This window comes from Oratosquilla oratoria, chromosome 17 (genome assembly GCF_046742065.1).
Source record: "Oratosquilla oratoria isolate Oo_2021 chromosome 17, ASM4674206v1, whole genome shotgun sequence".
NCBI lineage: Eukaryota > Metazoa > Arthropoda > Malacostraca > Stomatopoda > Squillidae > Oratosquilla > Oratosquilla oratoria.
Window position 1 is genome coordinate 12,893,765 of NC_134793.1, and position 27,551 is coordinate 12,921,315.

Sequence of the window (27,551 nt, forward strand, 5' to 3'; positions counted from 1 at the left end):
CTCTTATTTTATACATTATTTTGCAGATTCACTGAAGATGACAACTTGATTCCCGAAACGTTTGGTAAATAAATCTAAGATATTGTTTGTCGCCTCCTTGGTTATTCCTTGGCTCATCCACAAGTAGTAACGTATAAGTATCATAAATAAAAAATAACTGTTTTCTCTTTGTTTTTCACAGCATCAAGCATCTTTAAGTTGAGAAAACGAAGAAAAGTTCACTCCAATTCAGTGCGTCCCTCTACGAGCGGTTTTTGTGTTTGTAAGCCAACACGCACGACCCGCAAGATCGCGCGAGACTACCTCCCTGGAAAAACAAGTGCCTCCATGGAATGTTGGGGTTTTGGTGGTCTGTGACGTCACACTGCCCAATGCTATGCAGTCAAATAACGGGAGTAGCCAGTTTTCATAAGAACATAAGAAAGAAGGAGACTGCAAGAAACCATAAGGCCTAGACAAGACAATTCCATGTCCTCCCCCGGCGCCCAAACGAAAACACATTTTCAACCGACACAAACTTTGTTGTTCCCTTGACAGCATGGCAGGTTGGCGAGCCGCACGTATCCCGTATAGTTGTGCAATAGCCAAACTGGATCAAGACAAATTAAGAGGTGATCAACATCCTCACTACTTGAGTGAAGGTAAATGTAAATATTTTCTTACTGTCATTTCGGAGTAAGGGACAAAGAAATGCCCTGAAACGATTATTTTAAACATTGTACTTCATCATCGATGATGCAGCTTCGGGGGCCAAGGCCAAGCGTAAGAAATGCGTATTTTCAAACTGAGGCAACGGTCGCTTGGGGAGTAAACAACAGTGAGGTGTTTTGAACAGAAGTCCATCGTCAGGGAGGCTACGGATGAAATAAACATACACACGTGCCACGCATATAATGTCGGAGGATTTCATTCCATTTGTCAGAAGACAGGAAAGAAAACTACCAAGAAATCAAGAAGAATGAAAGAGGACTTAGCGGGGGAGGGGGGATACATTAAAGGAGAATACGAACGAAGATAGCATTATACATAAGATACCATGTAACGGATGCATTGGGACATGCATAGGAGAGTCGGGTTTTGGCATAACGAAAAAGATACGGGAACACAGAACCCACAATGAGCAATACCAACAGCTTCCACGTTGAGAAAATATTTGTATAATGAAGAAGGTGACGAACGTAGCTGTGGACGAAACCGTCACCTTAGCCCTATGCGCTTGGTCTATTAGAATCGGAAAGGAGTGCAGGATTCGAACCCACTAAGCAAATGCGAGACCAGCACGCTTCTGATGACGCCACCAGCACACCTTATAAGGAAGAAAGGTACTGAAAAATGGAAGAGAAATCAGTAGATTTAGCACACGTTTGTGTTACAGCAACGATAAGAAGGGATTCCTGCGCTGGATTAAAAGGGTTATCGCAGTGAGCTAACTTACCTCCAACCTCCAATTAATCGGCGGTGCCGCCTACCTTCAGAACCCTCTCCCCCGTAAAATCACTATGGCAAACTATTTTGTTTTCTCAACAAAACTACATAGATTTGGTATGATTATTACACCAAATTCCTTTCCATATCTGCGTGCTCCAAATATGCCCCAGCTGTTGGAGGAAAAATACCCCAGTGTGATAACAAAGGAGGAGGGCATGTCCAAACCACACGCTGAGAGGTCAGCGGCAACAAACAGCCGCGGCCTGGGGCAGTGGATGACCTAGGGGGAGCGAGGCCAGAGGAAGCGACGTTGGTGGGTACGTGAGAAAATAAGTCAGGTAAAGCACAAAACTAGAACAAAGACCTATAAAATGAAACACACACATATTTTATATATATATATATATATATATATATATATATATATATATATATATATATTATCAACCACAATGCACTTTAATTCTAAGCCATCTAGGCGCATGCATAAATTGAAGCGTAGTACGCCCGAGGACTCGAACCTCATGCGGCGAGACATTGTGGTCGATAAAAATGTATCTCTATTCACTGGGAACCATTCAGTGCTGTACACACACACACACACACACACACACACACACACACACATATATATATATATATATATATATATATATATATTCATATATATATACATATATAACATTCTAGAAATGAAAATTTATGGAGTTTTACATATTTTTCTCACATTTATCATGTAGTAAAAATAACATTTCTTGTTCAGTTTGGTAAGGAACCACTGTCCTAGAAGAACCCTAGACCTAATTACCTTTACCCCTACGGAGCGGGGAGGGGAGCGCCCCTCTGGAAGCACAGTTTCCGGTTTGACAGAAAGAAAAAAAATCCGCTAAGGTCACTGCACACCCACCAAATAAGTCGTCTAACGCACTTGGAGGAAGAGATACGCGTGTGAATAACGCCATGTATGATTTTGGAATCAGAGAAAAGGTCATCTATTGTTCTATTGTGATGAGACAAGTGTACTGCCGACCGTCGCTTTCTGTTAAGCTTTGCGTTTTCAATATATCTTACGTTAAATATCAAGAGCCAGAGGAAATTGCCCGTGCGACGACATTTGTAACACTCCAAGCCACGTGGATTCTCTCAGTCACGGTTCGTATTTAGCGGGCTCCTCAAACTGTAGTGTCATGTTTCTCTCCCCACGCTCAGCCTCTTCGCCCGGGGGTCATAGGGTATCCACTCGTAGGATCAACTGGGCCTGGAGAGGCGTGTAGTAGCAGCAGAGGCAGCAGCAGTCTGCCCCGGCTCGTCGTCTGCGCGCGCAATACGCTACCAGCACTCCGAGACGGCGACCTCGCTGACCTGGTCCGCCTACGCAGAGATATAGGCGGGGTGACGGTGTCCGAGCCAACCGAGTGTTGTTGGTGTTGTCCTTCCACGTTGCCAAAGGTAGTGGGCATAACGGCAACGAGAACAGAGGCGTCCTCAAAGGAGATGGCACCATTGCCATGCACTTTATGAAAAAGAACAAAAAATTCTAAAGGTTTCACAACCGCTTGCCAACAATGGGGGCCTCGTACCCAAACAACTCACGAAGAGCAACGTCGCCTCTTCAGCGTTACATTATTCAGCAGTAACAGTAGCAACCCCCTAGTCCGTTACTCCTTAGTACCATTTCCAGGTTCAGGAGAAGACTCCTAGGATAGGTGAGACCTGCTTTCATGAAGAAGAGGAATGACTGAAGGACTGGGAGCTGCAACTTCGTCAGCCATGACTAGGAGATCCCACAGCGTTCTACCATCAGTCTGCGAAGCCCACGACCTCCAGGAAACCCAATGACCCTCGCCCCAGGAGCTCCATGGCGGGGTTACTGACTTTATAAAGGACTTCAGTGAAACCCCTACGAACCAGAGTCTCTTATACCACACTGACTGCATAAGGAATTTTAGGGACTTCCCTACGGACCAGAGCCACAACAACGTTATTTCACGACTGGAGACTGAGTGGTCGTTTCTTTTAGGTTATATCGTCTCTGGTTTCTGACAACACTCTTTCAGTCTCTTCTTTGTGACCCACTCCTCGGCGCGATATTGTCCACCGAAGGACAAAAGCTCTGGTCATCAGGACGGAGAGCACAGTATATTCTCAGGATATCGCTTCACGATCCATATTTAGTTATACTTCGCAGCATTACTTAATTTTTTTTTTCTTTGAACTAATGGATGCACTGCGCTCGTATCATTTCTGTGGTCAATTAATTTAACTTCTCCATGCCATTGTTTGGGAAGCTGGTTTATTCGACATTCATTATGCCTACAGTGTATATATATATATAATATATATATATATATATATATATATATGTATATATATATGTCTATATATATACATATACATACATATATACATGCATATATATATATACATATATATATATATATACATATATATATACATATATATATATATATATACATATATATATATATACATATATATATACATATATATATATATACATATATATATATATATATATATATATATACATATATATATATATATATATATATATATATATGTATGTATATATACACGGTCAATAAAAACACTAGAAACCTATGTTCCGAAGATTAAATACACAAAAGCACACTGCTTCGTTGTTTATTTTTCCTGGGGGTTACTCATGCATATGTATATATTTATCTTTTGTTAATATTTCCTTAATGTGTCTGCACTATACGGCCATACCCACCTTAATCCGTTTTTCCTCCAGCATATAGTGATCTCAGGGAAAGAAGTCTTTAACCAGGGACACCCTCCACCCTCCCTCTAGGGATGACCCTTCATTCATGGGGTGCTCAGGTAGGAAGGGTAGTACGTGTTTTTTGTGGATGTTATTTTCACAGGTTGCGATTCGTACGACCCATATAGGATCGTCCGTGTTTGAGTGCGTGACCTGCTGGAATAGAGGGAAAAGGAGCTCAGAGGCGGTGTCATCCAAGAATGAAGAGGTGGTGGAGGGGAGGGGGGAGAGTCTAGGTGCTGCAGCGCCCGGAGAACCGTCGTACGTGGCCCTCCAGTTTAGTCGTTGGTCCTTTCTGCTGGAACGTTCCCTGACGCCAAGGATTCTGCAGTCTCCTTTGGAGGGCTGAGGTTTCATTTGTCTGGGCGCCCTGGACTGCAAAGCAGTGAGGAACGTGTCTCGAGTGCCTGAAAACTGAAGACCCGTCTCTCTCAGCAGGTTGTCCATCAGGATCAATTGAGGCTCCCCAACATGTCCCTCATCACCTCATTGTAGACTAACTCCAGTCTCGAATATTGGTGAATCGAAAGACCAGACACGAACAGAAAGGCGTTGTCGAAGATGTGCCGGATGGCGCAGGTCTAGACCACAGAAGCTGGAAGCCATAAGACGAGGACGAAGTAAGAGACCTCGTAGAGAACGCTAGCCTTCTGCAAATCCTGGACGTGTAGTAATGTACAATGACACCCCGAACCGCATGGCCGTCGTCTTTCTAAGGAAGATCTTTAGGTCTAGGATGATGTACAAGTTCAGAGACTCATCTCCTGGCGCCGTTGACTAGCAACGTCAACCGCGTACGAGGTGAGGTGTTGAACAGAGTAGAGCTGAGGACCTCATCTTATGAGGTCCCGTTCTTGTGCATGTGGTAGTGGGAGGGGTGTCATTTGAACCACACCTTCGTCGATTGGTCGTGGAGGCATCCGCCGCAGAAAGGGACCTTGGATGCTTTTCTTGGAGAGTGGGCCTGGAGGGCTGACCAATTCAAAAGCTTTCTCTAGATCAAGGAAGATAACCACAACGGTGCCTTCGTCCCGTGTGAAGCCATGGAGATTCTTTGAAGTGATTCAGATACTCAAAACCACTCTCCCCGTGGCCTTGCCAAGGCAGACGAGGAGAGAAACATGGGTGTATTTTCCTTTTCTTTTGGGTTTGGGAGTGAATATAGCGTTGGTCCACTTCCAGGTGAAAGTGAATTTACCCACGACCCAGCTATGGTCTGTGCGCTCGAAGGAGTCTGTTTGGGGCGTGGCATACGTCGGAATTGACTTCTAGTCATTCCGTCAAATGAACCTTAGAATATGTCTCTCTCTCTCCCTCTCTCTTTTATTTCCTCTCTATGTGCTATTTGAAAAGGTTTATTTTCATATTCTGTATATGGTAAAGGAGGCTGTATAACAATTAGTATCACTTTTTAAGATTATTACAATGATTTGAATAAATTCTATGACACGTGGCAACAGCGCTTTTTCCCCATGTTGCCGCAACGTCGAGGGATGGGGTATAGCTAATCGTTGTGATAATCCTACAACGTGATACTCGTTGTACTATACAGTTTCCTTTGCTCTAAACAGAACGAAAAAAAATAGTACTTAGATGGGAAATGAGAGAGGCTTTACTTAAGTTGATTTGGCACAATGGACCACAACGTATGCTACAGCCTGAACGGACTCGTTAGAGCGCAAGGAATGTGTTGATTAGGTAGAAGATGGCCAATCTCCTCTCATCCTCCAGGCGTAAGATCATGGAATGGGTGGTATGTCTGTGGCTTGTAGCAGGCGTCAGACGTCGACTTGTATAGGGAAATGGTCTGACCCAGGCGTGTAAGTAGAGTAAGGAGAAAATAGAATATAGATACAGATATAATAGCTAAACGTGGCAAAGAAGTGAGGTGTTCGAGATGAGTTAGTGCGGTTTCGGCTTGCCATGAGAATCTGGAATAAAAAAAAGACTGGCGAAGACACATTGACGAAGCAGAAGTAGAGAGAAATTGACGCAAAACGCGATAGGGTGGCGGATGAATGCAAAAGAACAACTGAATAAGAATGGGTTTAGCCTATTTCCACAGGGTTGGAGCTCAGGATTGAAGACCTTGTACTAGTGACAGGACGATACTAAAAACCTTAACGATTCCGATACTGCTCTAAATTTCCGACATCGATAAATTATTAATAAATATATTTCGTTCATAAAGTATTTGTTTCCTAAAACAACTGCAGCGACTGAAAATAATAACATATATATATATATATATATATAAATATATACATATATATATATGTATATATATATAAACACTGAATGGGTCCCAGTGATCAGAGATACATTTTAACAACCACAATGCACTTTAATTCTAGGCCATCAAAGGCCAGCATGCTGAAATTGAAATGTGGTACTGCATTGTGGTTATTAATATATATATGTATATATATATATATATATATATATATATATATATATATATATATATATATATATTAACAACCATAATGACTTTAATTCTAAGCCATCAAAGGCCAGCATGCTGAAATTGAAATGTGGTACTACCCAGGACTCGAATCCGGCATCCTCATGTCATGAGGTTATATATATATATATATATATATATATATATATATATATATATATATATATATATATATATATATATATATATATATATATATAACCATTGTAGGTATCGGTATCAGAAGTTTAGAAGAGCATAAGGACTTGCATCGGCATCGTTACAATTGTTGGTACCGTCCTGTCACTACAATCTACCCTTACTGATGTCACTTGTTGATTCGTGGGCAGCACCATTAATTCATAATATAACAGTTACTCTATTTTTCATTCTTGCACAACAGTGTGTTTAGGCATGGGAGTGGAGGATCGTACCCCCTTTTTCAATAATTAAACTATTAATTAAAAATATAACGGTTAATCTATTTTTCATTCTTCCAAAATAAGGTGGCTATGCGTGGGAGTGGGGACCCGGGGGTTTGGTCACGCGTCCGTGTCACTTCTTCCCGCTCAAAACCATACGAAGATTGCACCTTATCTCTTTCTCAAAGTTCTGACGGTTCGTCCCCCGTGCACCTCTCCCAGGGACAGGTCGTCACCCTATCTTTCGAGACACTTAGAAATGGATAACGAAGATGCACATGTATGCCTGAATAAGAATAGATAGCAAGGCATGTCCTGTATATATATGTATGTATGTATGTATATAAAGAGAATATAATATTTATATGAAAATGAATATATATATAGACTAATATAATATCTATGAGGTAATAAGATATAAATAAAAAGGTAGTGATATTATAATATTAATTAAAATAAACAAATTAAAGTGACTAATACTATAATATTCATCAGAAAATAAATATATGGATAAAAAGGGACTAATATAATATTGATAAAAATAAACACTATTATTCATATAATACTAGATTACTACATTCATGTAATATTAAAAAGTAACTTCCCAACTAGTTACAATATAGGCCTACACACGAACACACACTGTTTACACAGATGTTTTGGGATAAGGCGACGATGACCTGATGTACTTATAAATTCGTTTCGAATGATGATCTAAGAGGGGGGAAAATATTGGCTCTTGGTCCGAGGGCTTTTTACGTGAGAACGGAAGCCGAGCACTTTGGCTCCCAAGATTTTTTTTTTCCCACCCAGATTCGAATGTAGGGTCTGCGGACACGTGGGGCCACGTGACCGCCATCGTCGTCGACGACGCCATGGCCGCGTCGCTGAGGAGGCAGCAGATGCTCCGAGTGAGTGGACGGGCGGCGTCCAGGGAGTCGGGTAGGGTGGTGCGGGCAGCAGACCCCTGCTGCTGGACACGAGCCTTTGAACGAGTAGTTTCCGGGAGATGAGGAGAAAGAGGTGGGGGTGGAAGAGGAATAACCGAAGAGTGAAATAAGAAGAGGAGGAATGGACAGAAGAAAAAGAAAGCGGTTGAGGAGTAAGAGGGTTGGGAAGGAGTAAGAGAAGTATAGGGAGGAGTAACAGAAAGGGGAGTATGAGAAGGAAGCGAAGGAGTACATTGTTTTCACCGCCGATAGCAGCGTTTCTATCCTAAGAGACAATATGATGCCGAAGAGATGGCTGGGGAGAGATTTATGGATAGCCAAACGTGACAGTGCAACCATCATTGTTCTTTTAGTAAAAAAAAGTCCAATCATAAACGATTGCTAAATGTCTGGTTCAAAGAAAGAGGTGAAGTATGAAGAGGAGAAGGATGAAGATTAGGAATGATAGGACGGAGAGTTTTGCAGAATGTGCATGATGTGAGGGAGATTGAACTAGTATATCGAAATATTCGGGTTCGTACGCCGTTATGCTAGCCACGGAGGTCCTATCGTACCCTATCACACGAGCACCTGCCCAGTGCACAATTATACACGGGGTGTGCTACCAGTTCCCCACATTGTACACTGCTAATCAGGATAGAAGTGGGTGGTGGGAAGGGGTTGCGAAGGATGGATTGGGCAAGCGGAAGAAGGATAAGGAGAAGAATTTCACGCATTTCCGCCATCGTTTTTGCGGGCGGGACTGAGGAGGAGAGGAAAAATTTCCTTCCAGAGATAAGTGAAGAGAAGGTGTGTGTAGGCGAAGGGAGACACAGGAAAACACAATCGTAAATAACAGTGTAACCACTTCAGACACTGATACAAACAACTCCTTGGGACGTGGATGCGGGCTTATGCAAAGGGGCAGCTGGTAGCAATAGGGGCTGTGGGGTGAGCGGCAGCTGGTAGTGGCAGATAATGACGTAGGCATGCAGGCAAAGAGGCTAGCGGGTGGGCGGACGGGCAGGCAGGCGGGGCAGGCAGGGTCGGTTAAGCCAAGCAGTTGTCGGCTTGGCGGCGTCCAGAGAACACGTTCTCTTATTGACGTGCCAGATGGTGGTGTCTCGAAAGAAGGCAGATGCTGCGGACGGGTGGGGGCGGGGATGTAAGGTGGCCAGGGCTGGTAGGGGAATGTGAGAGGGACCAGAAGCAGGTTGTGGAGTCGGTGAGAACCCTGGGTGCAATAAAATGAGGGTATTGTTTGTATACCACTGCATTCTATGGCGAGGATGGAATATTTCCCTATCATGTAAGATTTTCCATTGGTTTTATTCAGCTTAGATGAACTGGTACTGAATGAATTAAAGACAGAGGGACCTCTAAGGACCAGAGTGACGCAGATGTCGAAGAGTATTGATCTCGTTTAACTCCTATCCCTATTTGAATCTCGTTTCGCACCTCCTCGGCGTAATATTGTTCCCAAGGACGGAAGGTCTGGTTGTAGACGAGGAAATACAATTAAGGGCACAGAAGGGATTAGGAAGAGGAGGAGAGGGGGTGGGAGGTTCCCCGAACTGGGTCACGTCAAACTCAGGTCATGAATTGATCCTCAAGATTTGTATGGGTTGTGTATAACCCGTCCCACGTGTAGCCGGCGCGCATGGTCGAATAAAACCTCGGACGTTTTTCCTTTATGTCTTCGTTTAAAACTTCATTCATTTGTTAATATATGTATGTATTTATTTGTTTATTAGTTAATTAATTAACCTATTATTCATGAAGCGTCTGGTTACATATCACATAAACAGAACATGTCACACAGGATACTTTGTGTGCCGTCTTAAAAGGACATTAGATACAAATTCTCCCCCATAGCAGCCTGGATATCGGTTCGATTACCAACGGTTGACGGTGAATGGCATACGGGCTGTCCAGGCACACAGGGTAAAGATGAAAAATATATATTTCCGCTTCCCCAGAAAAGTCATGCACCACAAGAACGGAATACCATCCGATAACCCTACACATAATGTAGGACAGTTGCTGAGCGGAAATTTGTTTATTGGGAATGTGGAAAGGCGGAGAATTGTTCAAAACCTAATCAAACCAAACATAACCTACTTAAAAAAAAACTATGCAACTGTCCAACTTCTTTTTTTCTAATGATCAATCGTCAGCACCTTTTCTGATTTGCACCTCACCCAAACCTTAGTAAATCTCCCACAAAAACTCAGTAAGCCTACACTTCCTTACCCTATATAAATCTACCCAGACATGTGCCACGAGAGCACAGATTATCTTTAATTGATCCAAACGAGGAGAGGCAGGGTCACTGCTCTGAGTAATTACCGCTAATACTTAATTTGCTGAAGTGCCCCTGCTGGTGGTGGTGGGGTGATAATTTCCCGCCAATCCATTCGTACCCTGAGTGACCTCTGGGCTAGCAGTCACGTCTGTACTGATTAGAAAGCCATAGATGTATTTACTTGGACGGTTTTATAACTGGCCTCATGCATATATGCGTACAAACCCACAGGAATTCAATCTTTGCTGATACAGAAAGAAGGAAGCCATTGAGGTATATACTTGCATATGTTTAGAACTGGGCTCATGCAAGCACGCGCACAGTGCGGGTATTCAATCATCGTTGACGTAAAAAGGGAAAACGATTTACAATGTTCGATGCAAAGTATAGTGTACACAAAATCTAATACAGTCTGCACTATTAGATAGGTTAATTCAATATTCGTTGATATAAAAAAGAAACGGTTTAATGATCGATGAAAAGTTAGCTATGTTATTCAGTATGAATAATTCGTTTATGAACGATATAATGTTATGATGTCACATGGTGCTGCACTCTTACCCAGTGTACCAAAATTATTTCCCGAATCCAGATGTCGACGTAGCCCTTGCCAGTGAAGAGAGGTCGAAGGCAACGTTATCACCTATGTAGGTATTGACACTACACATTCATTAACCTCAAAATAGGTTCAATTTCCATTAGTCCTGGAGTTACCAAATTACGGCCCGATGGTCATTTTTTGATAATAAAATTTCTAACGAAAAATTGGTAAAATAATCGATGTGTAAATAAAAAAAAATCATTATGTGGCCCACGCTCGTCATTCTCTCAGTTATTTGGCCCGATGTTAGGTGAAGAGATGTATCTCTTACTATTAAAAAAAAAAAAAAGAAAAAAAAACGCGGGGGATTCGAATCCACAATCAAACGAACGCGAGTCCAGTCCGCTTAAGTTTAGTGACCTCTTGATAAGTTAAGAAGGTGATGAGATGCAACTCTTACTGTTGGGAATAAAGAGGGTGCGGGGGATTCGAACCCACAATAAATCGCATGTTAGTCCGTTACATTTCCGATGACGCCGCCAACTAATTGTATCGAAGAATGAAAAATATAATTATTGTAACAACACTTCTGGACATCGCCATAACCAAGGAGTTGTTTGGTAATTAAAATTAGTGATAAACAACAATTTATTATATCATTATATTAAAAGTAATTTCTTCTATATTTACTTAAAAATCCCTAACGTTTCTAAAAAAAATTGTCTATCTTATCCTCCTATCAAAAGTTAGAGTATATGAAGAGTAGAATAAATGGGACAAGGGTTCAAAATGTGAGTAGATGGAGATGAAATGAGTATTTAGCACAACACGACCAAGCTTCAAGCAAATATTTTCAGAGCGAATAACGACTATATCTTGGTATCATCCGTGACGTTGTAAATTCTGAACTTTGGGAAAATCCAAAAACTCAAGTGTATTACGGAAATTACACTGATTACGGGGAATCGGATCGTGCCACTCAAGATAACGAAGATATCTAATCTCCTAGAACCAATCCCACAGTCTTACTAATAGTCTAACACTCTAAGGGCATCACTGTAACTCATATTTTTTCATTTATTTCTTGTCTCTTCCTTCTTCAGTCAGTCACATTATCATTTTTAAAGTTATTCTCATGTATATTCGTTGTTTATCAATTCGTGACCGGATGACCAACTTTTGATACTTTTTTATGACAAACGAGGGACACAACTGTATTCATTTGAGGATCAAGCCTTTGGCTTAGAGGGGGTCGCGATCAGCGGAGGTAACGTTCAGCACTGAGGGTCGTTCACGTATATAAATAAAAGCGTTTGTCGCCTTCGATGACGCAAATACTTGAAGGTTAAGACCGTGGAATGCCATTAATCATTTCTCTTTTTTATTTTTTTAAACTAGCATATATATATATATATATATATATATATATATATATATATATAATATATACATATATACATATATATGTGTGTGTGTGTGTGTGTGTGTGTGTGTGTGGCGTGTGTGTGTATTGTAAACGTTTCTCTATTGTTCTCTTTTTCGGTAGCAATATCTTTTTTTCTTAACTTCCATTCTTGCTCATTTAGTCAATTATCATATTTTCTCAGCAATTTCTCTCTTACTTTTTGTAAGAATGCCTCGCGTACTCTTTATTTATTTTTTACTAATTCAGTACCAAAGTATGTGTGCGTGTGGGGGGGAGGGTTGTGCTACTGAGATGAAATAAATCGCCTGACGGGAGCCAGAATGAAAGGAAAAGTGGTACCCGTCATGGAAGGGTTTGTGGCAATTACCATTTGCAATTGAAAAATTGTGGTTTCATTACACATCTTTGAGCAATTGTATATACATATACCAAAGGCTCTTTCCATCTTACAAGGGAGGTAGCCAAAAAACAAAGGTATAAAAACCACTCCAACCCATTCCATCTCCAATATACTCCACTCCCCTCTACCCTCCCTCTTAGCATCTCCTAGATGACGGGTCATCCCTGCATCTTGTCCACTGCCCTGGGTCGAAGCAGTATCGCAAGACACAGCACATCCACAGCAAGGCCGCTTCATTAAATCGGCAACCCCCCCCCCTCGTACGCGTCAATAATTATTCAAAATAACTGTGATTATAATTGTAGCAGATATATGATCTATATATGACCAAGCTTTTTACTGTAATCCCATACGTAGGTGATTAAAAAGGTTATCATGTAACTGATCTTGTAATTTGTGATTACAAACCATGCAATTGTGACTTAATTGTTTTTTGTAGTTTAAGCTTTGGTTGCGTAATTTTAATTGAACTTAAGTGACTGTAAATTGTGTAATTAATCCAATTCTGCTTGCGACGATTTTCCACCTTGCAGAATTAGTTTCAATAAGTCCTGTTGCCATTTACAAAGGAAGAGGGTTTTTGGCGGTATTGAACACAAGATAAACAAGCTTTCTCTATCTCTCTCCTTCTAACGGTGACATACTTTATTAGTATCTTTTTGGTCAACGTCAAATGCCCCTATTCACCTAACATGACGTCATCATAACAATAACGATAGCAATAATTAATTAACATCTAAAATAGCAGTGACAACAAGAATTTCTATCTGTATGCCATGGGCGTTTTCCAATTTATAAAGGAGGAAGCCAACTCAAAGGCGCGAACCCACTCCCATCCTCCCTCTCATCTTAGCTCTTCGTGGATAACGGGTCATCCCTATACCCCGCCCCATTGCCGTAGGTAAGAGGCAATGTAGCAAGACATAGTACATCCACAGCAAGGCCGCTTCACTTAATCAGCGCCCCCACCTCCACACATTACCGCCCCCTAACGCAGAATGAGAAGACGGGGAGAAATCCCTTTGGGCTGCGTCAAAATATCATTCACACATAAGCACCATTTACCCCCCCCCCCCATCCCACATAAACATAAATATTTGCGCGCGGATGTTAGCTTTCTGTGCAGCTGGTAGCCCATATTCCACGGAAGCCCAGGACTGTGCGTCGTGATGACCACTCCATCTCTATGAGTCATTTGCCTCCCACTGGTATCTGGGACTCGTCTGGGCGACATCCTGCCTGGGTCCCTCCTATTCCCTAACCTCCTCTCATCGCCCAATTCACTGCAAATATGTTCCCTCTTCTGCCTTGCTTCCAATTACCTCTTAGTTTAGTCTTTTTACGCTCCTTTCCATTTCCCGCCATTTTTATAAAGATTTTTATTGCACCTATTCATTCACATTATCATTATTATAATAATTAATATAATCTAAGTCTCTTGTCTAGTTTCCCCACCCCCACACCATAATCGAACCATGTGATTCTTAACCTCAGGTCCCAGCTCAACCCTAATCAAGTACCATGTGAAACGTTCTTACGTATTATTGTAGACACTAGGACCTGATCCATGGTGTTATCTTTTAGTCTAATATATTTCTAAATAATCTATCTATCTTGCGATATATTTTTATCTGCATTTAACATATTTCTATATACACGAGTACTCTTGTGATTTTTTCTTGTTATTGCGTCAGCAATTAAAGGTTGAAAGCTGAGAATTTGTATTGGCTACTTTTTGTCTCGGTATATTCATGAGATAGTTTATAAGAAGTTACAGACTTTTTCCACATATTGGTGACCTATACTTTGATCTCTGCTTCCAAATAATATAGAGCGTGAATCTCTCTTGTAAATTGATTCTCCCGATTTTATTTAGACGATTCCTCTGCCGAGTTGCTGTATACCTTATCAGGCCTGACCGCATCGTCCTACGCCTTATCGCAAGATGGATTCTTATCTCAATCTTTTCCCTCCTTGACCACTCACTCTCATATCTCACTATATCTCTCAAATCTCGTATCTGACGGCGGGACTCCGAGTATAGCTTAGTAGAAAAATCGCGGTTCTCTCGTTACGAAGAAATTTGTTTACTGTGTAACGGTCGTGTGAATGTGTTGGTGCGTGATCAAGCTTCTGTTTCTAGTGTGACGGGGAGCGAGCCTTCGGACAAGCCCTCCTGGTGGCGATACAGTTTTCTTTTAACAAAATCGTCAATATTTAACGTAGCTTGATGGGACGCTACAGGCTGCAGTGTCACATAAACAGCAGTTCACTATCGCCGTTTCCTGCATTTGGTGGTTAAATCTTACTGCGACGAAACAGAGTATCCACACTTACTCCTATACCTTGCCCGACGGGTTAATCCTGAATCTACCAATGTGGAAGTCACAGATACGTAACTCCCTACGCGTTATTAACATGTAACATCAACCTGCAACCTTTTTCGAATCATAGCCCTTTAAATATGTAAAGTTTATGGAAGTCCACCACTGCAATATATATAATTGCTAAGAATTTGTGTTGGCTAGTTTTTGTTTCAGTGTGTTCATAGTTATTTGAAAAAATAATAAAATAAAATTTTGGTTACCTTGACTTTGATCTTGTTGCTTCTAAATTTTAATATAGACTGTGACTCACCTTCCTTGTAAGTTTCATGTAATTTGATTTTCCCGAATTTGACACCTTGTCGAGTACCTCGGTGCATAGTCATTTGCTTCTCGGAGATGAAATAAAGCATCACCAACCAACTTCACACGAACAACAACCTAGTGACGACTAACCGTCGACCTTTCCCACGCATTTCAGGGCAGTTATTTACTCGAGTTAAAAGTGAGGAAAACGTTGACAGGATCCTGTGAGCTGTTGTGAACAGAAAGGTTCCGAAATTAGTGCTGCCACCGGGCCGCGCCGCCCGAGGCGTTGAGAACCCCCGACCGTTCCTATTTAAAAAATCACGATGACCCTCCGAGTTGACCAGTGGCCATTACGTTGTCCAATTTCCCCTTCGGCGTACCGTAGCCGCCCCCACTACCTGCTTCCCCTCCTTTATTTTGTATCCTCGCTCCTTCTCCACCTAGTGGCCTCGGAACCTTTAAGTCCTCCAGCACCTCTCGCCCTTATCAATGATGTCGAAAAGGCGCAAGATAGGAACAAAAGGTCAGCTGATGGCGACGGATTTGTGGATATTGTTGACATGACGCCTGACGAAGTTGAGAGTTACCTAGATATGCTCCATACAATCGTCGACTTTCTCGAAGACGGCAGGGTGGCAGAGGTACTGTAAGAATTACTTTATTATTTCTCGGGTGCCAGAGCGTATGGCGATAGCTTCGAAGGTGTTCATATGCTATTGTTGTTATTCGTTGTTGTTAGTGGTAGGGGAGTCGTGGTGACGGTAGTGATGGTGATGATAGTGGAGTTGGTGAGATAGTGATGGCCGAGGCGTTCTGACAGCAATGCATAAGTATGGGATACGTGGAGAAAAGATTGAGTTCCACAGCCATTTAGCAATGGTACTCCATCTATTAGTCTGCAGCCGTAGCTTATACTTTACTGTTCTTTAGCCTCTTAGAGAAGACCATGTCAATACTGGAAAAAATTAACGCCAGGCTCTACTAAATAACATTAATTTCCTGTCTACGACCTCACTTTTGATACTCGGTAGTCATCCACGGTTGAGAGACCATAGCAGTTGTGAGGAAGTAGAGTCTCATGGAGGTGGGAACGGCAACGTAAACAGACGTTAGGATGAGGTAAAGAAACGGGTGAGATCAGGTGAAGTGAGGTTAGATAATATGAGCTGATAGGTTAGGGTCAGGGTTTAGGCAAGTTTGCTTAGGTTGGCTTGATGTGTCGGGGTGGAAATGAGGTAGGATGGGATGGAGTCAGAATGTGATGCTTTTTCAGCGGAGCTAACATAGAAAACGTGTTTTTTTTGTGTGTGTTTTCCTCTGCAATTGTAATTGTTATTTCTAACTATGTGTTCTTTTCATTATCTGCACTTCATGTATATTAATCCATTGCCAAATAAAAGTTATTATTATTATCATTACTATTATTATTATTATAACGTGGTGTAGGTGTGTCTTTGGTGGTGGTAAGAGCCGTGGTAGTAGTGCAGGATGGTGATATTGGGCGATGGTGGTGGCGATAGGGGATAATAGTAATGGTACTGATGATCGTAGTGGTAGTAGTTTTGTCATTGTGACGATGTCGGTTAATGATGTTACTCATTTTATTATGATTCTGTAGTGGAGATGATTGTCGAGGCGGTAGTAATGGTATTGATAATGATAGTTTGGTCGTTCTGGTGGTAGAGGTTAGTAATTGTAGTGGTTGATACTGCTGTTGTCGTTTTTATGTAGTGTTGGTTGTAGCGGTAGTGCTGGGAGTTCGTTGCTGGCGAGGGGACGGTGTCAGGTCAGCTGACGACAGTTGTAAAGCGAAAAAAAAATCTCCCGAAAAAGAGTGGGAAGGGGAGAAGTTTCTGTCACTTAAAGGAGACGTGAAAAAGGATTATAAAAGGAGCGAACGAAAAAATGTGGAAGAGGGGGGCGGAGAGCGCTGGAGGGGGTGTCAGAAAGGGGAAAGAGAGAGCCTTAGGAAGAAAACTAAGCGTTGGTGTTTGTTTGTTTTTTCTGGAAGGACGGTGCATAGTAAAGTAGACGAGGAGAAGTGTAGAAAGGGTGCAAGAATGAAATGGACAAAAACAACACTCCGAGAGTTAGAGATATATAGATAGTGTAAATCGTTATAAAATTGGAAAGCAGGGAAGGGAGAGAGGGAAGTGAGAATTGAGGGAGGGAAGACGAGAAGGAGGATAGAGATACGGAGAGAATCTGTTAGTTTATGTTTAAGGTTGAGAAAAGGAAGAGGAAGACGAGGAAAGATTTGTAACTTGGGCTGGAAGAGGGGAAATGCGAAAACGCGGGGAAATGGAGAGGAGGGGAGAAAGAAAGAGGTAGAAATAGAGAGAAAGAAAGAAAGAGAGAGGGATGTAATTTATATAAACACAGGTTGAAGGAGAGCAAGTTAGAGTGAAATATCATCTACACACGAGTAGTAGGCACTACCTACGACAGCACACTCTACCAAATTAGTTTTTCACTCCTTCTACTGCTTTGATAAGGCTACGAGTAATCTCATATTACGGGATATGCTATAAATAACGTACTGTGTGTCATAAGCTTAAACCCCTGTGTATTTCTACCATTTACTGTTGGTTTGAATATTTGATGCTGTTTTCGTGGAGGTACTAATGTATCCATCAAAACCGGGGGAAAAAAACTAGACAGTGTCACACACGCTGGGAAAATTGAGCCAATGCTGCATTAGGATAGACAGAAAATATTCTTCTCGTGTTTCCTTTGCAGATGCAAATGTAAGATGTTAGTGTAGCATTAAAAACTTACCAACCCACTCCTACATTTTTTTTTCAAGGACTATGTTGGGTCGCCTCCCCGGCTGTCCAGGACTGTCGGGAACTAACGCGACAAAACCCGGAACGGGTCCCGGGAATCAAACTCACGACCACTTGCTCATGAGTTCGAAACTTTATCACATGGGCACGCGCGCGCCCGCACAACACACACACACATTTACCATAGATCGGTCATATACGAACTCTGAGCTCTCTTACGGGAGGGAAATTGCTGTCGATCACGAGTCCAACACGTGATCCAAGACCATGGTGAATCACACACCGACTCAAACACACACAAGGGATGTAGTGAGGTCAACTCACCTTACCTGCCCTCACTTGACCTTGCATCAGTTATGTTAATCTGGTGGAAATTTCTTGATAATTATTTCGGTCAGCAATGTCACATTTAACATGTCCATAACGTATATTTTACGTCACTACCATATGTGCCTTAGATCAAACATGATTTCAGTCGTATTCTTCTCAAACGTTTTGACTAGGAAAATCAATTTATTCCTGCCCTGTCAATATGGATATTTCTATTATTTTTTTAAGAACACGTTATTTTCTTGGGCAGTCCTTTTACTATACATGTGCTGAGATATCCTTGTGTGTGTGTGTGTGTGTGTGTGTGTGTGTGTGTGTGTGTGTGTGTGTGTGTGTGTGTGTGTGTGTGTGTGTTAACCTAGTTGTATCTTGCGGGAGGAGAGCTATGCCCGTAGAGACCCGCTGTTGTATCTTTCCGCATCCAGTTTATTCAAGTCATGTATAGTCATGTGTGTGTGCATGCTGTCCATTTAAACATGGCCTTTATCATATTACATTTGTGTGTATTGTCTTGCAGTTTGGGATTCTCCCTATCATGTAAATGCCATTGATAACTTGCTCTTGTTGATATTTGGTGGATATATATAACCTAATCGGCATCACTATCTCTCGTCTCTGCTTAACAAACTACGTGTAGATGCATTTGATTTGTCCAGTCAGTGTTCATCATTATCCTGCACATTTCCATCATATCCGTATGTGTATATAGTGAACTTGAATTAGCATTAGTATTTCTCGTTTCTGTTTGACTTCAACCACGAGTGGATGGATCAAACTTGCCCAATGCGAGTGTTGGACAAAACACCACCGCTGGTAACCAAACTGTTTAAAAATGTTAAGGGATGTCTTATCCGGGTTTCAGCAAGAAGAGCAAAACCGTCGCCGACGCAGGAAAAAGTCCCGGAAGAAGTGCCGCGGTGCCGAGTGCCTGGATCGACGGTTCCTCGTCGTGGACATCGATGACCACGGCGTCAGCCATGACGACGACCTGAACCTGGCTTCTCTCCTATACGGCGACCCGACGCCCTGGTCCCGCTGCACGCGATCGTGCATCACCCGAAGAACCAGGTACGTCTATGGCAGTTCTCCTCAGATAGCCGACTACGCAACCTTTCTTTTGATGTAACATGACAATTGTCGACAAATTGTTGAGGGCAGACACCATATGAGGACATTTATTAAATGTACAGATTTTCGCTTGCCCAAGCCTTTTCAAGTAAGCTTCTACTCTAACCAACCTCTCTCCTCTCCTTTCAACGCTTCCAGAAGTCCCTTCGCCTAGCACACATCTCAACAAAGTCACAAAATCCCCCACAGCTATCTTCCAACTCACTCTCCTCATCACCATCACACATCCAGTCTAGCATCAGCATCCGCCATTGATGTACACCTCACTATGCCTTCTACCTTTCCCCAAACAGGTGTAAATATTTCAAGCCACCTATCCAGATAATATGAAATTGAACTGGTAGTGACTCAAGACAACCTGAGCTTGATTGGAATGAAGATATCAAACTGTGAAACTAGTCAGGATAAAACGGAGTTTAAGGCTCCTGTCTTTAGCATATATATATATATATATATATATATATATATTATATATATATATATATATATATATATATATATGCTAATAAGAACACGGGTACATGTGTTCACTTATGCAAAGTAGACCAAGTGCATACACACACACACACACACACACATATATATATATATATATATATATATATATATATATATATATATATAAAACAGAGGGGGACTGCGCATGTCGTACCTGAATTTAAGTCATACTTACGTACTTTCACGTAGAAACCAGCAAACACTGTTAGTCAATGCAATTTGCGACGAAACAAAACAAAATAACAGGAGAAATGCAAGTTTTTGATGAACATATTGTCCACCCCAGACCGAAGTATGGAACAATGGTACGTCCCCCGCAACAAAATGAAAAAAAAAAAAAAAAAAAATAGAGTACACAAGGAATGGCAACAAAAAGGTTCCTTTTTCCATAGCAGATAGCCTATACATAGAAATATTAAAAAAAAATGTGGATGATTGGCGTGTACAGGAATATGATCGAATTGAAAAAACAACAAGACATATTATTGTGTTATACGGAATAGGAAAGAAGTGCACAAAAAGACTAAGGAAGACAGTGTGCTTTCAAAATATGAATACATTCAACTTATGTCACGACCTGGATGAAGAAATGGTAAAACCAAAAACACAAATTACTTTAAAATATAGAAACGGGACTTTGAGAGTAAAGATCTACTCTTGTATATTACAGTTAGGTAAATACACACTCACACACGTACATACACACACACACACGCACGCGCAGTGCTACAAGGCTCCTCTTTCGAGAGAGTACGCCTACCTCCCCTGTAATGCTACACGTCCTAGACCTTAATGGCGCACGTCTGGGTCCATACATCTATGTGTACACACGTACACACATACACACACACACACGCACACGTCTTGGTTATTCTTTCAGAAGGTAGCATTCTGTCCTTGGCACTACACCCCCCACCCCCCAATCCCCACTCTGTTGACCACTAGGTACTCTCTGATCCTCTCGTCCATCCGAGAGATTGCCCAGGGCGTCGTCTGCATCTCCGGGCGTTATCGTCAACAGGGACGCTCACAGAAACTACGAGAGGAGGAGAGTAGAGGAGGGGAGGGGAGGGTGAAGGGAGAGACAGCCTCTGAGATTTCCGGCACTGGGTCAACAGGTATATTCTCCTTCCCTCCCTCTCTCCCTTTCTCCTCTCCCTCCCTCCCCCCCCCCTATCCAGTTCCAACTAACCTACCGACTCGGAAGTAGAGATACGAGCGAGCACGCGCGTGCGCACGCAAGTACGCGTACATAGACATACGCACGCACACATACATACACACGCACACATACATACATACATACATACACACACGCGCGCGCCTACATTCCCGTAAGAAATCAGATACACGCACATACGTACATACAGTCTCGTGGCTCTCTTCTTTATGTTTCTGTCACTCTCTTCTCCTCTATGTCACTCTCTGTCAGCCTCCTCTTTCTCCCTATTTTCCCTCACCTCTCTCTCCCTGTTTCCGTCTCTTTCCTACCCCTCTCCCTTTTTACCTGCCTATTCTTTCTGCTTTCTTCCTCTCTCTCAACCTCTCCTCTTTATCCTTTCTTGTTCTCTCACCTTTCTTTCCCTCCCCTCTCTCCTGCCCACTGTTAGGTTCCCTCCTTTCCTTTTCTCTACATGTCTTCTCTCTCCTCTCTTGCCCACCCTGTCTTCCTCCTTTCTTTCCTATTCTGTCCCTTTCTCTACCTATCTCCTCTTTCTTGCCCACGCTCTGTATCTCTTCCTTCTTTCATTTTCTGTCTCTCTTTCTCTACCTGTCCCCTCTTTCTTTCTCCCTCTCTCTCACTTTCTCTCCCCTTCCTCCTTCCCTCTTTTCCTCCCCCTCTCTCTGACCACTTTTAAATTCTACTGTCACCACAGTGCATCCGCGACGATAGTATCGACGCTGTTGGCAGACGCTGTTACATTGACTTTTTAATGCATCTCCGAGAGCAGAAGTCTTAATATATATTCTTTTGTTGCCATATTTTGTGAAAATAACAACTCAATATGAAGGGAAGATTTTTTTTTTTTTTAATTCCTCGTCTACCACCACCACATGGATATGGTTACTAATTACTAGCACCACCCTTCCCACAACCACTACCACAAATTCCACCATCACCTTTTCAACAATTCCCACCCACTCCCTGTAGATGACTACTTCCAGAACTATTAATCTCGCCTTAGAATAACAACTACAAAACTCTTTCAGGGAATGTTTATTTTCGTCTCTATGTGGGGACGAGCCATTGAGGGAAGAGCGCTACTGTTACGTCGAGGGGTCTAAATGCGAGGAAAAGGTGAAGAAGCTCTTGGAAGAATCCGCTGGCGGAGACCAGGAGAGTAAGTACTTCAAAAAATAACTGCCCGGGGAGTGGGTGGGTGTGAAATAATGTATCATTATAACTTTTCCAAAAAACTCATAATCTACGTCTTTAGCACTGTTCATTGTTGCCACTTTCCTCACAACCCGTTGAAGTTAAAATTCAAATCACCTTGCTATGACGTCATCAATTCCGTTCACTCCCCGTCCAATAACATTTCACTGCGACATGACGTCATCGCAGCTCACTCCAGCCACGACTATGACGTTGACTCCGAGGATGAATTCGACTGGATTGTGTATGTAGATGAAGACTACCCATTTGTCGATTACGTAGGGGAGAAGGATGACGACGAGGATGAAGACGACCTTCCTAGTTATTCTTATTACTACCTGGACGAAGTCGAGCCAGAGTATGATTATGGTGAGCTAGTCGGCAGGTTCCTTATTTTATTACTACCGAATTGCATTTACCTAATTGTGGTACACGGGATTGGAGCTATACTCCATTTATCCAACTTTGCCTTAAATTGTGTGTGTGTGTGTGTGTGTGTGTGTGTGTGTGTGTGTGTGTGTGTGTGTGTGAGCCTTCAGGCTTGTGGTAACGTAGGCGCGTTGTGTATATTTGACTTAATTAAATGATCAAATGATAAACTCTACTCATCCAAAAGGCAAACACAATCACACACACACACAACTCGTGGTGTAGTTGTTAGATTTCCCGGCTCCCACTACGGAGGTCCGGGTTCGAATCCCGCCCAGGGATGAAATAATTTCAGTGTCGCTGCGCTGCGGGTTGTTACTCCAACTCTTGTAGGCGGGGAACTGGGGTGTTTGTGTGCGTGTAAGGTCACAGCATTGCTCATAGATCGGTCATATACGAGCTCTAAGCTCTCTTCCGGGAGGGAAATAGCTGTCGATCACGAGTCCACACACACACACACCAGACGTTCTATCTATCAATCCCTCCAGCTCTCTATTAAACCATTTTCATTATAATCATCTGTTGACAAAAAATTGGCAGAGTATAGAGTTTGATATAAGAGGTGTTCGATCCTATTCGTTGACGTCTGATAGGATCAGAATCCACAACGTTTGCCACGGTGGATAAGGGGCCCAAGAGTTTATGACGCTTTCAGACCAATACTAACGCGGGGTGGCCTACCCTTGTCTTAATAATACATTATGACGGTACCCAAGACATTAATTCATTTATCTATCTAATTGTTTTGTTTGCTTATTTATTCATCTATTTGTTGATCTATTGATTAATGAATTATTAATTCATTTGTGTATTTTGTTTGCTTATTGACTAGTTTATCTAGCCGTTCATCATTTCTCCATTGATGTCTGTTTATCTGTTTTTTTACGTTGTTTGTAAATAGGTACCTCAACGATGATAGGCCTTCTACTTGTAATTTCGGCAGGTGTGTGTGTGTGTGTGTGTGTGTGCGCGTGTGTGTGTTTACCTAGTATTTTGCGGGAAGGGGAGCTACGCTCGTGATGTCCCGCCATTGTATCTCGCAGTGTCCAATTTGCTCTTAAATCCATGAATGGTTTTTGCGCACACTCTTTCATTTTCCAGTTTGTTCCAAGTGTCCACCACTCTGTGAAAAACTGTTTTTCTTCAAATCTCTTCTGTAGTTTTGTTTTTTCCATGTCCTCTTGTGCTTCTCTTGCGTGTGTGTGTGTGTGTGTGTGTGTGTGTGTGTGTGAGAGAGAGAGAGAGAGAGGGAGATCTGATTTGTGGATATTACTGTGTATGTGCACGCGATGTCGCACATACAAGATTATTTACAAATAGTAATTCACAACCCGATAGTAATGTTTCACGTCTCCACGGAGATCCTTTGCTTTTTTGTTGCAGGTTGGGACGAATATAAGGCAAGTTGGGACGAAGAAGAAGACGACGAGGAAGAGGAGGAGGAGGAAGAGGAGGAGGAGGAGGAGGAAGAGGAGGAGGAGGAGGAGGAGAGTGGATCTCCAAGAAACAGGGACAGTGACGACGACACGCCACAAGCGAAATGGAACGAAGAGAAGTGCGGGGTGGCCAAAGTACAGGTGCCTTACGATCTTCACCGAATCATCGGCGGGAGAGAGGCTGTTCCGGGCACCTGGCCTTGGACTGTGGCCGTCTTCAACCGGTTCAAGGTGAACTTTGAACAACAGGTTTCGATCAGATAAGATCATGACCGTGTAGTATGACACCCCTTTCGAGAACAACGTAGTACAGGCATGAGATTTCCTCCTCTGTTACGCTTTCCCTCCATGTAAGAACCGCATTTATGGCATCTGCTTGATGAACTGTACCTTAAAAATTCGGCTGCTGTTACCTGTCAGGATGACCCTTATAAATAAAACTAGTTCAGGCCGAGGAGGATTTTGATTTAGGAGCTTCATTTGCTTCTTTTTATATGGGCAGGCCACGTGTTTAGAAAATGTGAGACAGATATAAATACCCACGCTACACCTCACTTGACCTGATGGCCAAGTGATAGGAAGGGGCGCGGGAGACCTCGAACCCCAAGGCTCCGCCCACACCTCCAAAGCCACGACCCCACGAAATAAACATCCCTTAAATCGCCCGGTGGAAATAGCCCTCTTTTGTACACAACTATCCTTTCATTTTCATACAGACATCTCTTCCCCTCCTAAAACTACCGATCCCGCGAGAGCGGATGGTCTATCCTTGGTAGCCCAGAGTAAATCTCCGCGCTGCACCTGGGTATATTGAGGTAGACGTCACACTAAAGTAGCACTCAAGGAAGGTGTAGATGTAACACTATGACTAGAATTAGTATTCCCACCTATACAAGAGTTTCGGTTCTACAATTTAGATTCCATATGATGATATTGATTGTATAAATTTCAAAGCGAAGTCAGACCAGATGCTATGCGGATTTGGCCATCTACACGAGCAGTTTCACAGGTACATAGCTCGTATAGATACCGTAGCTCGCGTAGCACTTGGTGTGAACCCATCTTTATGCGTTAAATACGGGCTTTAGTGGCCCCCCTATGGACCAGAATCACGTAGTATTCTTTTTATGGTGAAAATTGTTTAACTTTACCTTTCCTCCTTTTTGCTTTCTGCAGGAACTCAAATGTGGAGGCACGCTTATCCATCCTCGCTGGGTCCTCACAGCTGCCCACTGCGTCAGGTCGCGTCTCTACGTCAAACTGGGCGAACACGACATTCGGGACTACGAGGGCAGAGAGGTCGAACTGAAGGTCAGGCAAGGTCGAAAGAGAGGGGGGACAGGAGGGGACGGGGAGTGGAGAAAAATGCACTGCCCTTTGGGTTTGACGTGTATGTTCAGCATGGAAACGATCTTCCCTCTCCTCCTGTCTTTCCTTTCGGCTTTTTCTTTCCTCCAAACCCCTTCCTACCACGCAAGCTTAAGGACCAGCTAACCAAGTAGGTGGAGGAGGAATGGGGGATGTAGAGTCAAAAATTGGTGAAGAGGTAAAAGAAACAGGAGAGGATAAGACGGATGATTGGGTGAGCACGGTGTGAGTGAGGAGGAGAGGGGAAGTAGAGTGAGCGTCGACAGTGGTGTGGTACTGGTGCTGGTGGTGGGTGGGTGGGGGGAAGGGTCTGTCGTCTAGACTAAACACTCTGATTTGTCTGTAGGAGTCGGAGTTGGTGGGTGTTGGGGGTGGGGGGTCAGTTTCTCTTTCCCTGGAACGGATGGATTTACTGGAAGCGTAGTTGTTGCTAGGAAACGGCGTCGTCTTTCAACAGGTTCGCAGTGTTTGGGTGAGTCAACCTGACGCTTTCCACTGCTGCTGTTACTGGTTTTGTACGAGGCGGCTGATAATATAGTGAATGACTGTTATATCTTGCAGTCTTGAACTAGCCTGGATGCAGCAATAAAATGAATTAACAAATGAGAAAAAAACGGAATACCGAACTGCAGATGACACAGCATATTGCTTGTCTATCCAAAATCACATACACACACACACACACACACACACACACACACACACACATATATATATATATATATATATATATATATATATATATATATATATATATATATATATATATATATATATATATATAACAGAAATACCATCGCCACAACGGCAAGTCCATATTATGTACTGAATACGCAGTAGGCAAAATTATCTATCTAGTATCTACACTACCTTTAGGTGAAATCTACGTTCGGACAGCTTGTGGCCATAATTTCTTGTTTAATTACGCAATGTGATAGTATCCAAAGTTCTGATATTTTCGTAATTTGATATTGATTAAACCGGGTGGGATCAAATATCGCGTTTTTATGGTTTCATTCTCATACTTTGTATCAGTATTGTAGTTTGATTTGCTCTCTCGTCTCAATGTCCTCCATGAAATTCGGCAATCATACAGAATCATATTCCAAATGTGAGCGGATTAATGGTATTTATAACTGGTTAATGACAGTTGGACTTAAGAAATACGTCATCAAATTTCATTTTTCTTAAGCAGAAATGCAATGCTTAAATGATTCAAAATCGTTATTGATAATTGCGTCAATATCCACGTTTGTTCTCCACTTTGGTATATATATGTGTGTGTGTGTGTGTGCATGCCAAGAAATCACAAAACACGTGATAAACTATTTTTGCAAAAATCACAGGGAAATTGAAAAAAAAAAATACCAAACGTTTTCGTATATTAAGACATTTTCAAAGGTACAGAAAGAAACAATATATACATGAGAGGACAGAGGATATTCGGAAAGTTATCATATTATAAATTATCACACACAATCCTGTCAATAATGAAATCGTCTAATCTAAATAAACCCAAACTCAAGTTCATATTATTTCCAAAATTTCTTTTTATATAACAAGATTCAACAATATTATTACAAGAAGTAATTACTTTTGAATTTCCCCAGTCAATATTATGTCCATAATCCCTTTGGTGGATAAATAATCCACTTGACACTTGTCCCGTTCTAATACTAAATTTATGTTAGCTTATTCTTTCATACCTTTGACTGTTTGGCCTATGTAAATAAAATCAGTTTTTACATGGTATGCTATAAATACAACCTTCTTTTCTTCTTGGTGAATTTTTAATTAACAAACTCTTAATGTTATTATTGTTTTTAAATAGTGCCTGGATACCAAATTTATTAAAAATGGTTGGAA

General features: G+C 42.1%; 1 protein-coding gene across 5 annotated transcripts in view; it reads left to right on the forward strand.

Moving 5' to 3' along the window:
* The first annotated feature begins 14,708 nt into the window (after positions 1-14,708).
* The window catches only part of LOC143034424 (uncharacterized), a 39,597-nt gene continuing 26,754 nt past the window's right edge, over positions 14,709-27,551 (forward strand). The window contains exons 1-7 of one of the 5 annotated variants that reach the window (XM_076200454.1): positions 14,709-14,817; positions 15,506-15,974; positions 19,312-19,517; positions 22,287-22,417; positions 22,642-22,821; positions 24,265-24,548; positions 25,494-25,628. In XM_076200454.1, the coding sequence (XP_076056569.1) occupies positions 15,657-15,974; positions 19,312-19,517; positions 22,287-22,417; positions 22,642-22,821; positions 24,265-24,548; positions 25,494-25,628 (1,254 nt within the window). In that variant the 5' untranslated portion in view covers positions 14,709-14,817; positions 15,506-15,656. Of the gene's footprint in view, positions 15,975-19,311; positions 19,518-22,286; positions 22,418-22,641; positions 22,822-24,264; positions 24,549-25,493; positions 25,629-27,551 lie in introns of all 5 variants that reach the window. The other 4 variants (XM_076200458.1, XM_076200456.1, XM_076200457.1 and 1 more) reach the window with 4 other exon arrangements.